Source organism: Vulpes lagopus, chromosome 13, assembly GCF_018345385.1.
Source record: "Vulpes lagopus strain Blue_001 chromosome 13, ASM1834538v1, whole genome shotgun sequence".
In the NCBI taxonomy this organism is placed as follows: Eukaryota; Metazoa; Chordata; class Mammalia; order Carnivora; family Canidae; genus Vulpes; species Vulpes lagopus.
The window spans coordinates 35,419,113-35,436,009 of record NC_054836.1 but is presented as its reverse complement, the minus strand read 5'-3'; the positions used below and the strand labels follow the sequence as shown (position 1 = coordinate 35,436,009).

The 16,897-nt window shown below is 41.2% G+C and overlaps 1 protein-coding gene across 1 annotated transcript in view; it reads right to left on the bottom strand.

Annotated features, from left to right (window-relative positions):
* Positions 1-16,897, bottom strand: part of DNAH11 (dynein axonemal heavy chain 11) — a 313,463-nt gene that overhangs the window by 132,867 nt on the left and 163,699 nt on the right. Inside the window, 8 exon segments of the mRNA XM_041728012.1 lie at positions 4,956-5,098; positions 5,532-5,655; positions 6,791-6,953; positions 10,419-10,612; positions 10,883-11,044; positions 13,191-13,430; positions 14,769-14,871; positions 15,534-15,699. Of these exon segments, the coding sequence (XP_041583946.1) occupies positions 4,956-5,098; positions 5,532-5,655; positions 6,791-6,953; positions 10,419-10,612; positions 10,883-11,044; positions 13,191-13,430; positions 14,769-14,871; positions 15,534-15,699 (1,295 nt within the window).

Sequence of the window (16,897 nt, the reverse complement as noted above, 5' to 3'; positions counted from 1 at the left end):
CTGCAAGATGAGTATTATGTAGGAAAAGAGGCACGTATGCAAATATGAAGAAGAGAAGGTATTTGGCACTTATTCACTGGTTTATTTCAAGCAATCCAAGGGCTCACATCTGATTGTCATTAATGAAAACTGTCCTGTGGGATTCAGAGGTCACATTTTGCATGCCAACAGGTTTTCACTGCCCTTGCATTCCAAATGGGAACTGGCTCTGGGTGGTGAGCATGGGTAATGGGGTGGCAACTCCACATCATTGAGCCTGACCTACCAGGTGTGCTCACCAACCCTGTAACACAGTTAGCTTCCCATGCTGCCCAGCTCAGAACATATGCAATGCATGTATCAGCTCATCAAGAGGTCTGAGTCATTAGTACATGCTGGTGAAGATCGCAGTATATGAAACTAACACAGAACAAGCCAGAATTCTTTAAAAATAACCCAAGGATATGAGGGTAGTATTTATGTACCGAAGAGAAAGAAGTTGCCATTTTCTAGCTAAAAAAGTGGCCCCTTTTTATGCCATATTACTTCTCCCTCAGGGTAAGATGCTGATCACTACCCTTTCATGATGCAGCAGACTGAGTGACAAGGTCAAGAAGGAGCAGGAGTAGTTGAGGGAAATATCCTATTCCTCCTTCGCATTAAACAAAGAACAAATACAAAAACAAAAAAATCTGCTTACTCATTTTAGTAGAAAAGAGATAGATTATTCATCAGTAATCCTGTAGCAATGTGGAGAAAATGATCCATATCTAACTCCAAAATAAATTGTAGCTTGTACTGAGGTAAATACTGAAAAAGGGCCTCTGAAAAGAGATGAAGAGATGGTCTCAGCTTCGGAGAGGTCTCTTCAAATGGAGTCAAAGAAAACAGGTGAAGGGAAAGACTAAGATTTATTTTTTAAAGATTATTTATTTGAGAAAGAAGGAGGGAGCTAAGGAGCAGGGTGAAGGGCAGAGGGAGAAGGAGAGAAAATCTCAAGTAGGCTTCCCCTGAGCAAGGAGCAGGATGCAGAGCTCCATCTCATAACCCTGATATCATGACCTGAGCTGAAACCAAGAGTCGAACGTTAATCAACTGAGCCACCTAAGCACCCCAAGACTTTATCTATCTATCTATCTATCTATCTATCTATCTATCTATCTATCTATCTATCTATCGAACGAGAGTGAGTCCAAGCTGGGAGAGGGGCACACTGAACACAGAGCTCCATCCCAGGACCCTAAGATCATGACCTCAGCTAAAACAAAGTCAGATGCTTAACTGACTGAACTACCCAGGTGCCCCAAGACTGACAGATTTAAAACAGTATAAAAATGTAAAACTTCTGTATATCCATCTGTATTGCATGAATATTAGTAAGTTCAAGGAGTAAAACCATATAATTACCTCAACAGATGTTGAAAAGGAATTTAATAGATACTTCCTTGACAAGATACATATTCTGAATCAAAAACCAATGTAAGATATAATAGTGAAACATTAGAAACATCCTTGTTAATGTAAAAATCAAGACAAAATTTCCATGACCATCATAATTATTTAATGTTCAGTAGATTTACCAATGCAATGAGGGAGGAAAGCAGATAAACAGAATATTTAAAAAGACAAAATATTACTTGCAGGCTATGCGATATCAACCAACAGAAACTACCAGAGAGGCTGGTTATAAACATAGTGGGTTATAAAATTAAAAATCAATAGCTCTCCTATATACAAATAATACACCATCAGAAAATCTTCTGAAAGAAATATTTCTTCTATAAAAAAAACTTTATATAAGATTAAATTCTCTCAAACGTAAAATAAGCAGTCAGCACAATTTCAATCAAAATTAAAATGGAATGTATTTAGAATTTAACAAAATGATTCTGATGTTTTTCCAGATGTACAGACGTGAGAACAAAGAAAAAGTAGAAAAGAACAGTGAGATGATGTGATATAAAAATGTGTAATAAAACCTTAATAATTTATAAAGTATAAGGATGGGATCAGTAGTACAGAGAAAAAAAATAAAGGATCTAGAAATAGACCCAATATGACATATATAAAGGTATTACTCTAATTCAGTAAGGAAGGAATACATGGTGTTAAGAAGAAAATATACTGTTTTGGAAAAAAATAACTTGAAACCTCTCAGCTCACTCGTTACCATATATAATAATAAATGTATTTCAAATGTAAAGTTTTAAACATACACTTATATAAAGGTACTAGGATGATGTATTCTGCTGCTATTCTAAAATCCATTTCCAATTTTATTCATAAAGTCCACATGACAAGATAGAAAATTCACTTCCTCCCTGGTAGGCAAAGGTAGCCGATGACACACATGGCCACTAAGACATCAGCTTAGGGTCTGGGGGGGAAGTCTTGGTTTCCTATCCAGAGAGCCCCAAGGTTGCCTGTCCCTTCCTTCTTCCTGCCTGGAATACAGACCCCACTGTACTCGTGCGGTGGTCACGAGGCAGGAAGCATCAGGAAGAGTTCTGGCAGAAGGGAAAGATGAGAAAGCATGGGTCTCTAAGTTTTTGGATATTCTATTTGCTGCCCAGTTGAGTTCTAAATGCTTCTAGTGAAGAGTTTTATAACCTTGGAGAGAAAAACTTTGCTAAATTCATAAGCAGTACCAAAATCATAAAGGAAAACACGGATTTATCTAATAAAAGCTTCTTAAAATTATTTTTTTAAGATTTTATTTATTCATGAGACACACACACACACACACACACACACAGAGAGAGAGAGGCAGAGACACAGGCAGAGGGAGAAGCAGGCTCCATGCAGGGAGCCCGATGTGGGACTCAATCCGGGGTCTCCAGGATCACGCCCTGGGCTGAAGGCAGCGCTAAACTGCTGAGCAACCTGGGAGGCCCAAAACTTCTTAAAATTATAAACAAATATGTACCATATATACATTTAAAAGACAAATGATAAGAGGAAAATATACACAACACATAGGTAAGGTGAATTGCATAGTATACATAGAACTCTTATAAACAAAACCATGTCTGAGTCAATGGAAGAGTGGGCCCTTTGTAGCCGAGCTCTGGAAGTTTCTCAGCATCACGTCTGCTGTCCCACTCTTGCAAGCCCACCCTGATTTAATAAGAGAGGACAAAGATCCTACCTGTGAGTAGGAAGCATGTCAAAGAACTGGCAGGTGTATTTTAAAACCAATGTAAGCTGCAACTATTAACCTAGCAATACCTCTTCTAGGAACTTGTCCCATGGAAGCAAAGTTTTGTATGAAAGACATCTGTATAAGATGCTTGGTTTAGCTTTTATTCTCTGCCCCCCCACCAAACAGAAGGCATGAAAGTGAGCGGGTGGGGAGGGGCGGAGGAAGAGAGAGAATCTTAAGTGGGTTCCATGCCCAGCATGGAGCCCAACATGGGGCTCAATCTCACGACCTTGAGATCATGAACTGAGGTGAAATCAAGAGTTGATGCTTAAGTGACTAAGCCACCCAGGCGGCCTTGCGTTATTTTAAATGATGGTTCTCAAAATTTCAGGGTGCTTCAGCATTACCTGGAGGGTTTATGAAAACATACATTGTGTAACTCTTGTAGGGTTTTTGTTTCAAGAGGTCTGGGGTGGGACTGGAGAACCTGCATTTTCAAAAGTTGCTGATTCTGTTGCTCCGAGGAACAGACTTTGATAGGGATTTATAACATTACAATCTTATATTCTATTATTGTACTTGTTTTTCCGTTTCATAAAGAAAATGTGATCCAAATGTACCACCACAGAATAGGGAGAAATCTCTGGCCTTGTTACGATCTGGCAAAAATATTCTTAGTAACATTTTGATGGGGACAAAACTCTTTGGGCAACTGACCCGTAAATTCTGATCTAACATCAGTCCAGAAATGCTGAGTAAGATTAATGTGGAATTTCAAAGAGTAGGGCAAAAGAGAAGCTTATGAACACTTCACACCTCCAAGGAGAGGTATAGTCACGGCCAACCCACTGTCTCATCCCCTTTCCCTCTGTGCTCCAGGCTCTGCTGCAGCCTGGACCTTCTTACTAGCTCGATGCACCTAGAATACTAGAAAGAACAGCAAAGTGGAAATTTTTCTAGGTTACTAACCACCCAGGAAGTGTGGTTCGCCTTAAACTGGCTTCCTGCCATGAGTGTGGAGGCATTCCTTATGTTACTCGATCTTTACTGCTGCTAATATTCGGTTACATTACATCCCTAGGAGTTACACTGAAGCACAGAGTAGTCTGTAGGGAAAATCCTCAGGTTGAGGCTCAGTACATCTGGTTAATAAACCTCAACTGTTTGCCTTGAGGTTCTGACATAATTCAGTTCCTTAATTCAAACCTCTCCCACTGCTCCCTTCATGATTTATAGCCCCTTATTCCATCCTAATTTACTTCCCAGCCTGATCCAATTCCTTTTCCCAAAAGGAACCCTGTGTTGCAGACATTCAGAGCGATCTTGGGTTTCTCCACAGGTGTAATGTTCAGTGCAACCTTACTTTTACATAGATGCTATTTTTTCTTCCCAAAGGTTCCTCTCTACCCAGGGCTTCCCCATGGATTCCAACTCAAGCCTGGCATGTGGCACATCACTTCCTCCAAAAGAGCCCGCTAAAGTGAAGGATGCTCCACTCATCTGTGACCCATGGTACTACTTACATCAGTCCTGTATTATAATGATTTGTGAGGGCCCTTGTCACCTAGACCAGTATCAGCTCCTCAAAGACAGAGAACATGTCCAGTTTAGTCGAGCACCCACACTGTGTGCTCAACACAATGCTTTGTAGATGCTCTGCATCACGGGAAACCTTAAGAAGGTTTACTCCTGATGTGGGGCATGTGAAAATGCAACTGTTCTTTCAAAATGAATGGCTGAAATTCAGACTCAGAGTAAGAATCCTGAAACAGAACCATGTGACCGTTCTAATAGCAGGTTTTAAATATTATGCAAGTAAACAAGTGTTTCTTACTTTGAGCTGTAGCTGCACCCTGGCCAGAAAGAATTTCCAACAATTTTCCCTAGAGTCCACCATGCCTAGGCCACGAACTTCATTACGAATTCCGGAAATTATGCTGTCTATATCTTCATCACTGAAGAGATCCGGGATTTCTCCTGCCCTCAAAGGAATGAATAGAATTACTGAAAGACAGTCACAATTTGCATTCTAGATATGATTTTTTAACACCTGGAATGCTTTATAATACAAAGTTCAGTTTAAGAGATAAAGAGTTTGAAATCAGAAATGCCATTTTTTTTTCCATTTTCAAGACACACAACGCATGGAGGACAAGCCCTGATGGACACACCTATAAGTTCATATATGTAGGAATAACATTTACTTCACTGAAGGCTCCTCCAAGGCACCTCACATCCATATGCCAACTAAGAAAGCAATACACTCAAATTAGTTAGGTTTATAGGTTTCTCCCCAAAGACTGCCCCAGAAAACATCTCAAAGACAAATTATCTCTCTTTAAAGTTCACTGCAACTACAGATAATTTGTCATTGGGGAAGATCTTTCAAGGAATGTGTTGGTTTAATCACCTGATGCCAGTAAGTCATTAATCAGCACGAGAAAGCTCTCATCTAGAACCTGGGCATCTGTCAGTAGGAACACGGTGGGCATGTTCTTGGCTCCAGTTCTGATATACAAATTGGCAAGATCTACCTGTAAGGAAAGGAGGCCATCATTCATGCGTTGTTGAAATGCTGACGTGACGTTGGGAGTACGTGTGTGAGGGCTGGGAAGAAGTGAGTAAGTATAATGTGAGAGCGGCATGTTGTACTGTCCCCATTTGCACATTCTTTCCTCTCAGCAATCCCACAGAGGGGCAAACAGCATGACATCACCTCCTTTTCTGGCATATAATGATGAGCGTCATGTTCGTGGCTTAATGAAGCATCGGGAAGAGGACCGGCAGCTGATGGACAACTCCCTCCTAATAGACTGATAATGAATTTGGTGATGCCTTTGCCAAGCAATGCAGTAAAAGGAAGACCCTGCTCATTTCAACAACTCTTTCTTTGAAAACAGTTTTTGTTTGGTTATTTATTGAGCTCTGTTTAGTGATATTCAGGGCATGAGATTTCTTTTTTTGTTTGAAAATGGCCACGTTTCACCCACATTTCACTTGCCACAAATATTATGGCATATTTGAATATTATTTTGTAAGTACTCTTGTGATTAAAAAGCCAACTTTTAAAAGCACATGAGAGTTTCCTGAATGTTTTCCATCACATTTTATTTTCCTGATTCATCCACAGTGGAAGAAATCTATTTGGACTTGTAAAGGCAGTATTTTTTTTCGCCCCCTCCAACATATAGGAATACCAGCAGTGTTGAACAGCAGGTGTGATCAATATAAAGGAAAAACTCTGTTTTAAGCTAGTATTTAAATGATTTTTTTTTTAAGATTTAAAAGGTTGATTGATTTATTTGAGAGAGATGGAGAGGACACACACACAGGGAGGTGGGGCAGAGGGAGAGGGAGAGAGAAACCCAAGCAGACTCCATGCTGAGCACAGAGCCTGACTTGGGGCTCTAACTCGTGACCTTGAGATCACAATCTGAGCTGAAATCAAGAGTCAGACGCCCAAGTGACTGCACCACCCAGGTGCCCCCTACTAAATTTACTGTGAAGGAGATCCAGGTAAATGTAACTAAATCCCACAAAAGCTTTCCCCCTCTTGGTTGTGGAGGCTTTGGCCAAATCTGGGAGTCAGAGCTGACATGCGCACACTATCAGGTCAGGCCTTATTGGCCAGGCAGGAGGGGAGAAGGGCTGCCTACCACTCCTACTCACCCGGAATTCTTGGATTCCAAAGCCTTCAGTCAGAGTGATTTGGAAGACTTCAAGGCTGCAAATGTAAGCTGCCAGCCGGGACAAGCTCTGCTTGCCACTGCCGCCCACTCCAATCAAGAGTGCATGACCCTGGGGGGTCCGAAGGATTCGGCTGATGCGACACCTGCTCAGAGACAGCACACCTGTCTGAAGTCTGAAGAGCTGAGGGACTGTGTCTGTTTCATTTTTTAGAAAAACACCTAGACATTAAATCTGAATTTTTATTTTACACTTCCAGTGTTCCTTCATCTGCTTCTCCGTCAAAGATGCCCCCCACACTGATGTCCAACAAACTGTTCCTATGGAGATCACATCTAGAGCTCTCATTGCTTTCTTACTGTCCATATACAAAGGCCTTTTCTTGAGGCTTCAAGTTTTTTGATTAGCAAGAATGACCCCAACTTTACACTGGCACCTATGTGCAGCAACATCAGAGAATGTCTTCATGGGCAGCCCGGGTGGCTCAGCGGTTTGGCGCCACCTTCGGTCCAGGGCATGATCTTGGAGACCTGGGATCGAGTCCCCCGTCGGGCTCCCTCCATGGAGTCTGCTTCTCCCTCTGTCTCTGCCTCTCTCTCTCTCTCTCTCTCTCTCTCTCTGTGTGTGTGTGTGTCTCTCATGAGTAAATAAATAAAATCTTTAAAAAACAAACAAACAAAAAAGAGAATGTCTTCATGCCAGAAACTTCTGCGGTAGAATTACTTAGGCAAAAATGGATTTGTTTAGGCCAACAAACATCTCACATGTGATTTACTTCATGCAGATTCAATACTTGTCTCTAGGAGTCTTACTTCCTTTGCACTAAAGCTTTGTCCTCAAGCACTCTCAAAAATGTACTGAAACCTTTCAGAATCACTGAGTTAAATTTCTAGCAAGGCCAACTAATCCCTTGTTCTATTTTATTAAGGAGATTCTAAATGATTGCACTAATGATACTGCTACATTTTACAGTTAGGAGAAGGTTGGCCTAAACATCATCTTGATTGAATAAATAGGTCATAATTATGTTGTAAATATTGAGAAAACAAAAAAATCGAAATAGAAGTATACAGATACCTAAATGCAAAAAATTAGACACCATTCTCTAGTTGCTTTTCTGAAATGAATGCAAACCTCTGGCCTTGAATGATCCATCTAGATGGGTTTTTTTGTTTTTTTTGTTTGTTTGTTTTTTTACAACACATCATGAAAAAACAAGGTTCGGGTACTTATAGTAGGACAAGCACATCTCAGCTGAAAACCTTCAATAACTAAAAAGACAGGTTATTTTTCCAGGCTCAGTCTTTCTATCAGATTTACTGTACATTGACATTACACACAGAACCACCTCAGAAAAGCCATAAAATTACTCAGAAGCAAATGAAAGCCAAAGTTACAAAGCAGAGTTTTCCTCTCATTTTAATGTATGTTTTGAGGTTTGTACCTCACTGGATTCTTGAAGGAGTCAAGGTCCTTTCTACAAGTCCTCAAGGACACATTCCAAAATTATCTCTAACCCTGAGTAAATCAGCTGCTAGCTCTGACTCCCTGATCAAAGAAAGAGCTTTAGTCTTTAAGGCTACTGAGAACCCCATGAGGAAGGATTACAGGAGAAAATTCTCTCCCTCAGTGGCCATGGGGGGCCTCTTTCACCTGCCCCATGACATACCTTCATAGTCAGTGTGTCTAAACCCAAGCAGGAACAGTGTTACTAATACTTCAATTAGCACCACAGTCATAGATTCTAACTTAAAACCTTTGTATAACTGGAGGATTGTAGCTCCGGAGAGATCAATGAAACAATCAATACTTACCACACTGGTAGTAAGTCATGATGGGAGGTCTCCTGAGTTCTTCTTAGCTACTTGTGAAAATTGAACTCTCCACCTCTTTAGTGTGTCTCTTGGAATTTACCTCTTCTCATCCCTCCTTCCTTTTTGACTTATTTTTAAGCATGATTTCATTATTTTAATCTTTGCCCAAGTATCACTCGGTGGAAAGGCCAGCGTTACTTATTGAATGACATCCCCCCAAATTCACATATTAAAGTCCTAACCCCCAGTACCTCAGAATATAAGTTTATCTGGAAATAGGGTCACTGAGGAAGTAACTAGGTAAGGCAAGATAGTATCATTCTGGACTAAGGTGTTTCCCTTGTTGAGTACAACTGGTGTCCTTATGAAAAGGAGAAATTTGGACACAGGTACACACAGAGGGAGAATGCCATGTGAGGACTGAAATTAAGCCACCACTAGCCAAGGAGCAACCAGAAGCTTGGAGGGAATTCTGGAACAGATCCTTCCTAGCACCTACAGAGGGAGCATGGCTCTCTGTCACCTCGACTTCAGACTTCTTGCCTCCACTGTGAGACAATAATACCTGTTTTTCTAAACCAGCCATAAGTGTTTTCTGGTACAGCAATGCTAGCAAACTAATACAGTCAGTGACAAATCACAGGGACGAGGGCAGTAGCATTGGACATGCAGACCCACCCAACTGTCCACACAGCTACAGCAACGGCCAGCTGCTTAGACTATTCCACAAATGGGGTCACTCTCAGGCTAAAACCTGTTGAAAAGCTTCTCATTGTACTTAGAATAAAATAGAAACTCTTTCCTCTTGTTACAAGGAAATACCCATTTTGGCATCTCCATGCTTGTCAAATACTTGCCCTCCATTCTGTAGCCATGATGATCTCTCTTCTGTTTCTGAACATTCAGCCTTGGGGCCACATGAAATTTGACCTTGCCTAGAGTATTCTTCCTTCAGATCTTTCCATGCTCTTGCTTACCATTTGTTCTCACCTTAAATGTCACACTTCCTCACAGAGATATCCAGACCCTTTATGGGAATACACATATTTATTTCTCAGAATTGATCTATTTCTCAGCAAGACATCCACTTTCTGACACCTTGCTTATTTTTTTTATGTCCTTATAAATGTCCATCAGCATCACTAAAATGTAAGCTCAGCTAGAGTAAGGACTAGACTATCTTGTCTGCTGCTGTATTCCCAGTGCCTAAAACAATGTCTGACAGCAAGGGATCTATGGATGGTTGCATGTTTCGTGCACTGCACAAGGCACCCAGTCTAGGGGGTGAAACAGAGCCTTGTCGGCCATGCTCTACTTCTGGACAGCAACATCTCTTTAATTACCTGCCAAGAAAACATGCCCCCTTCCTTCTCTAATTTGTCCCAGAATAGTGAAGAGGCTGGCATTATTCCTGTTTAGCACTCAGTAGGCACAATTTCAATTAACATGCTTCACCAATGACCAGCAGTTTCAGTTCATCTTGTTTCTGCCAGTTGGGAGTTTTTTGGCTTTGTATGTATCACATGCTTTCCTCTTTCTGAATATTCTTACCTGTCAGGGCTATAGTGAAATAAAATGAGATAATGGGTGTGATGACACTTCAGAAAGTAGGCTACTGGCCTAAGACGTTACTAAGATTAGGACCTAGCTTAGACAGTCGTACCATTACGCTGCATGGCAAACAAGAGATGGGAACTGCCAGCTCAGAGTACTTAGAATGATCTACAGAAGAACAATGATTGTGGAGACCTAGCCATTTTCACTTTGTGAACAAGCATCATGACTCATCAACTCACACATGCTGCATGGCGTCTTCAAATAAAACCAGGTGCATGGCAGCATTCAGTTCATTGTAGTTGTCTAAGGCTTCCATAAGAACTTTCTTCAGCACCTCCCAGTCTTTCACCGGCAGGTAACATGGGTCTTGGCCACCGTGAGCAAAGTGGCAATAGATGAGGGGCTGTTGAAGCAGCATGTGACTATCTACACCCTGCAGGAGGAGGAAGGGAGAAATATGGTCACGACAGCCATCCGGAATGATTCATCTGGAAGCACAGTGGCCCATCGAAGGAAGAACTTGCAGGTCAGTGTGGGAGTTGGTGGGCAGAATGTCCCCGAGCCCAGACTAAGTATATTCTTGAATCACAGCTGTTCCAGCAAGGTAAGCATTTGCACAATTCATTCACATCCTTAGCAGACTCTGCCCCAATACCAGTTCGCACCAGAGCAAACAGTGACCTCTGACATCCAACACACTCACTTCAAAACATTTACAAGCGGTTTCCAGCATTTTTTTCTGAAACAAATCGCAATCCTTTGGGTCTACCAGTTTGTCTCCATAAACACGAGAAGATTCATGAAGCCACAGGCGGATTAAATCATTCGGGCATTTTAAACATTCAGGAGAAGCAAATAAAATCCCCTACAAGGCAAAAACAGGAACAATTAAAAATTCAGAAAGTGAGGACATTCCCCAACAGCATTTTCCTTTAACATTTTAACTGTATACTAAATTTAGCAATGTATTAAGTTAAAAGAATTACCATAATTGGATTATTAGAGTAGTAGTTTTAATGTCTGATAAGTAACATCTTAAAAAGTTGACTATTATTATACCCAGTTTTGGAATGCAGGTAAGAATGTAGGGATTTCACAAGCCAGCCCAGGGAGTAAATAGCTCATCCGATGACTTGTGCCTATTAAGTCTCCCAACAGATGACATTTCCCAAAGTACCAGTAGCTAACGTGAATATTCCAGAATCTTGAATTGTTTTTATTCCAAAATCCTTTGCTAGCAGTTAATCTAACCCCTTCCATGTAGCAGGTGGAGAAGATAAGACCGAAAGTAAACTGCTTGAAATCACACTTTGTGGGTAGATCCACAACTGGCCTCAAAACATTTTGGCTCCCACCCTTTTTTCACACAGCCCTTCGGTATCTTGGATTCATCCACACCCACTCCTTTGGGAGAGAGTCAGCTGGCTCTGGATTTAGAAGAGAACACAGCAGAGCTGGAGGCAAGTAGTTACAGCCTCAACAACTGTTTGGTGGCACGAGGTGTAACTGACAGACTAGATACAAGCGATGAGCAAGCCTCTCATCCCACATCACCTATGGCTTTCCTTCCCTTCTTTCCCTAAGATTAAAAATCAGCTTTGCAGCACCCAGGTGGCTCAGTTGGTTAAGCGTCTGACTCTTGATTTTGGTTCAGGTCACGATCTCAGGGTCATGAGATTGAGACTAGGATCAGCATCCGTGCTCAGCATGGAGTCTACTTGAGATTCTCTCTCTCCCTCTGCCTCTCCCCCTGCTTGCTCTCAAATAAATAAATAAATAAATAAATAAATAAAGTCTTTAAGAAGAATCAGCTTTTATTTTTTTTAAATATTTTATTTATTTTTTCATGAGAGACACAGAGAGGGAGAGAGAGAGAGAGGCAGAGACACAGGCAGAGGGAGAAGCAGGCTCCCTGCAGGGAGCCCTATGCGGGACTCGATCCTGGCTCTCCAGGATCACACCCTGGGCTGAAGGCAGGCGCCAAACCACTGTGCCACCAGGGCTGCCCCAAGAATCAGTTTTAAACAACACTGTATTGGGATCCCTGGGTGGCGCAGCGGTTTAGCACCTGCCTTTGGCCCAGGGCGCGATCCTGGAGACCTGGGATCGAATCCCACGTCGGGCTCCCGGTGCATGGAGCCTGCTTCTCCCTCTGCCTATGTCTCTGCCTCTCTCTCTCTCTCTGTGTGACTATCAAAAATAAATAAAAATTAAAAAAATAAAAAATAAACAACACTGTATTGAGCACAGTGTTTCCAGCAGGTGCTAGAAATACAGCGATGACAACGAGGGGTCTGTGTTCTCAAGAATCTGGTGTCTGATGCGGCATTATAGTTTTAAGGCATTTGCAGAGTCATTTAGAAAAGAGGATTATAAAAATATAAAAAAACAAAAAAAATCACCAAATATAAAGAAGCCTGAAATTTTTTACTACCTCTCTCACAAAAGAACTTTAGGCCATAAATAACTCTCTTCAACTGCTTTTACTGTAGAAGATGGATCACATCAGTTGATTTTAACTCCAGGTTTCAATTTCCTCTTTGGAATTTCCTTTCTAAACCAAATACATAAACAGCGTCCTTTTCCCAGGTAAGCAAAATAAGTGTCAAGGTCAAATCAAAATAATCTGGTGCCATAGGAAATTGAAGTTTCTCTTGACTTATTTAAAAATCATTATTGAATTAACATGAAAAAATAACAAATGATCTCCCTTACTTGGCACAAAAGGAGGCACTCAAATATTTATATGGAATACATGGACAGGGAGTCAGGTTTCCACCCTTGCTTCTGTAGCTAAGTCTCTGCACAACCCAAGTGAAAACACTAGTCTCATTGATAAAATGGGAATAAAGCTGCCATACATCCTTCACAGAGAAGTTTATGGTATATAATCAAAGAATACATACAAAAGTACACAGTATCATCTTGAACTAAGTTCCATAATGGATACCATTAATGTTACCATAATCATTCCTCTACCCAAGATGCACAATCCAGAGCCATCAAGGTACCTGGAAGATGTTTGACAGGTCTCTCAGATTAAAGAGGTAGTGGAATTTCACAGCTGTGGGTAAAAAGTTATGTGTCATCATCTGATGGAAAGTGATTGTTGCCTGTATCAGAGAGGGGCCACTCTTGAGAACTGACGGACCAAATGCTTGCTGCTGAAAATGGAAGTTAAGAATTTGGCTATAGATGGTTTGCAGTGCATCCAAGGATGGAAAGTTGAATGCAAACACAGTGAAATGTCTCTGAAAAACAAAAAAAAAATGTAAGAGTTACATATAAAAAGGATTATAATGGTACCTATTAGATTGAAAAAAAAAAGACCCTTTTTTAAATCCCTTCCTATATTCCATGCCCACTGTCATATAACTGTGGTACCTTCCTCTCTGGTTCTGGGCCTGGCTATGTGACTTGATTACGCCAACAGAGTGAGGCAGAAATGATTCTGTGCCAGTCACTGTCAGAAGCTTGTGTTTTTCCACTTGCTCTCTGAAGGCTCTACTTTACCATGAATTGTACAAACCTACTAATGGATGAGACACATGAAGCAGAGCCACACTGTCCCTATCACTTTAATCAAGTCATCATAAATTCACTAATAGTCAACTCCCAGGCATATAAATGAGCTCATCTAAGATCAGGAGAGTCACTCAACCGAGCCCCCAGTGATTCCAGATAAGGCAGTAAGCAACACTTACTCTTCTATAGTGTTGTGCTATGCATGTTATAGTTGGTGGAGGTTATTGTTATTAAAAGTTATATGCACACATAAAACACACACGTAAATATTTATATGAGTTTTATTCATCATTCCAAAATGTGGAAAGAGCATCCTTCATAGATGAATGGATAAACAAACTGGTATACCAATACAATGAATACTACATGGTAGTAAAAAAAAAAAAAAAGGAGATATCAATATCAAGCCATGAAAAGACATGGAGAAACCTTAAATGTATATTTAAGCTAAGTGAAAGAAGTCAATCTGAAAAGGCTACATACTATGGGATTTCAACTGTGTGACATTCTGGAAAAGGCAAAACTCTAGAGACAATAATAGGATCACTTGTTTGACAGGGATTCGGGGTGAGGTGAGGAAGGATGGATGATTAGGTGGAGTATGATTAGAGGATTTTTAGCACAGTGAAACTATGCTGTATGGTATTTTCATGGTGGACACCTGGCATTATTCACATGCCAAAACCCCCAGAACACACAACACAAAGAATGAACTCTGTGAACTTTGGACTTTGGTTAATCATAATGGATTCATATTGGTTCATCAATTGTAATAAACGTAGGACACAGACACATGATGTTTGTAATAGAGTAAAATAAAGTAGGAGGAGTGTGAGAGGGTATATGGGAACTCTACGCAGTCCTTTCAACTAAAACTGCTAGAATGATCCGTAAACCTGTACTGGCTCTTAAAAAATAATCCATTAAAAAAAAAAAAAAGGCTTAACTCAATGTCCAGGAGGAGGAGTCCTAGTTTGTACTCAAAAGCATCAAGAATCATACTCTACAATGTCTGAGGTTTTAATTAGGGCCTATTTGGGAGACGACAGTAATCCACATCCTACCTGTAGTCTAGGATTGATCGTGAAACTGCCCACCATCAGATTCATGCAGGCCACGTATTGACAGTTGCGGATTTCTTTAAGCATCGCCTTCTGTCTGTCGTACCTGAAAGAAAACAGAACCTTAACTTCAAAACCTGAAGATGACAACACAACAGAATCCCCCAGTTTCCAAAGGACTTCATCACCAATTGTCTCCTTTGATCTTCATAATGGTTCTGTGCTGCTGGGTGTTTTTGGGTCTCATCTCAGAGACACAAAAATTAAAGCTTAGAAAACGGAAGGCTCCATAGCTCCTCGGATGCCAGACTCAACATAAGGAGCTGGACCAACACCTACTGCTACCGCTTCCTGATTCCCACATGCCTCTATTTCCGGTTGGAAATATCCAAAGCTAAGCTGGGGGCTTTCCCTCTAGTTAACCGCAGAGGTGGGCACACTGCAATCCGCAGCCGCTACCAGTTACATCCCACAGAATAAGGTGGAGAGTCTAAGCAATTTGTGTGAGTTAGTGTCTGAGATTTTAATGCTTCAACTAGACAGTAATGTTTCTAAGACACTTTTCAATCCAATTCTGCCAAAGATACAGAGGGAATTATGATTCCGAATTTTGGATGATGAAAAGGGGGTGTAAAATAAAACCCAAAAGTCATCACAGAACATGTTCCTCAGAAGAGGAAGAAGTTGGGGTAATTTCATCCTTCAGTGTTCACCCTTCATAACAAGAATTCAATTTCAGGAGACAAGAGGACACAGAAAATCACTTACCAGTGTCCATAATCAATGTGCTGACGAATCAGAGTATGGGGCTGCACTGTGCCATATAAGTCCACTTTGGGCATATTCATGTCGTCGATGAAATAAACTAACTTTTTATTTCCTTCTGGACTATAGATACGACCAGCTTTTTTCTCTAGAGGTTTCTCAAGTATTCCTGAAACAAATGCAGCATTTTTGCCCACTGATCGGATAAAATTAGTTGCAACCTTAATCTTTCTTTCCCTCATTTTTCCTCACCTCTGTCCATTTCATGCACTCCTAAGTCTTCAAGTGTCAAATCTCTGCTGGTTAATATCGAGGATGACCCTCTGTTCACCTCCTCTGTGTCATGCTTTCCTGCCAACCTCCCTTCTACCGACAGAGCTCACCTCACCTCCTTTCCCACAGCGTCAGTACCTGAAGCAGGCTATCACGCAGGCAGCAATCTGAGGCAACGCCATTGCTAGCTTGTACACGTTTGTCCCTGAACCCAGTCTAACATGAGGCCCACTGCCGGTCCAGACACGGCCTACTCCCTTAGCCCTCTATCACGCTTGCAAGAGCATCTAGAGACAACTCAAGAGAGTCCCCCATACCTCTCTTTCTGGATCATCCAGGGGCACAAGTGTAAGGGAATACTATATGTAGACTCTATCCTGTGCACACATTAACTTACATTTCTTCCTGTGCCTAAATGACTTTGTTTGGACTTGAGAGAAAATCACGGGGGTAGAAAATCCTAAACAGAGTGTGTAAGATGTAGTATCTAATAGTTGCTGACTCTCCGAATCAACGATGAATAGCTTGAGGACAAGGAACTACATCATGTTCATGACTATATCCTGTTGACAACCACAACAAGCTATTTGTTAAATGAATGAAAGAACAAAGATGCATATTATGAATAGATTAACAAAGCCCTCTTCCAAGAAGTGGACTTGGCATTTCCAAACGTGTGCTTCCTATCAGCCATGGGTGCCTGGAGGTTTGGCCAACACCAAGCAAGCCAATCCCACAGACAGGAGCACAGAAGGCTAAAAGGAAGGAGGTGGGTTAACACTCTGTTAGTCAGCTAGGTGCCAAGCTGTAGTATCATCTTTCTCTCCTCATCCCAAATCTGCCTGACCACAACTTGTAAACAGTACCTCGTGCCTCTTCCCTTTCACTATTCATTCTACAATTTTAGTCCAGAGCAACATTATATTCAGCTGGTACAATACCCAGGGAGACTGGTCTCCTCCAAAGGACAACCTGCATCTTTTTAGTTCCTACCTCCCCATAAATGGCTCGCCATTTCCTAATACCTGAAATACATTCTCTTCAGCTTGCATCTTAGCTCTTTCTACAGTTACAGTGACCAACCATTCCACGTT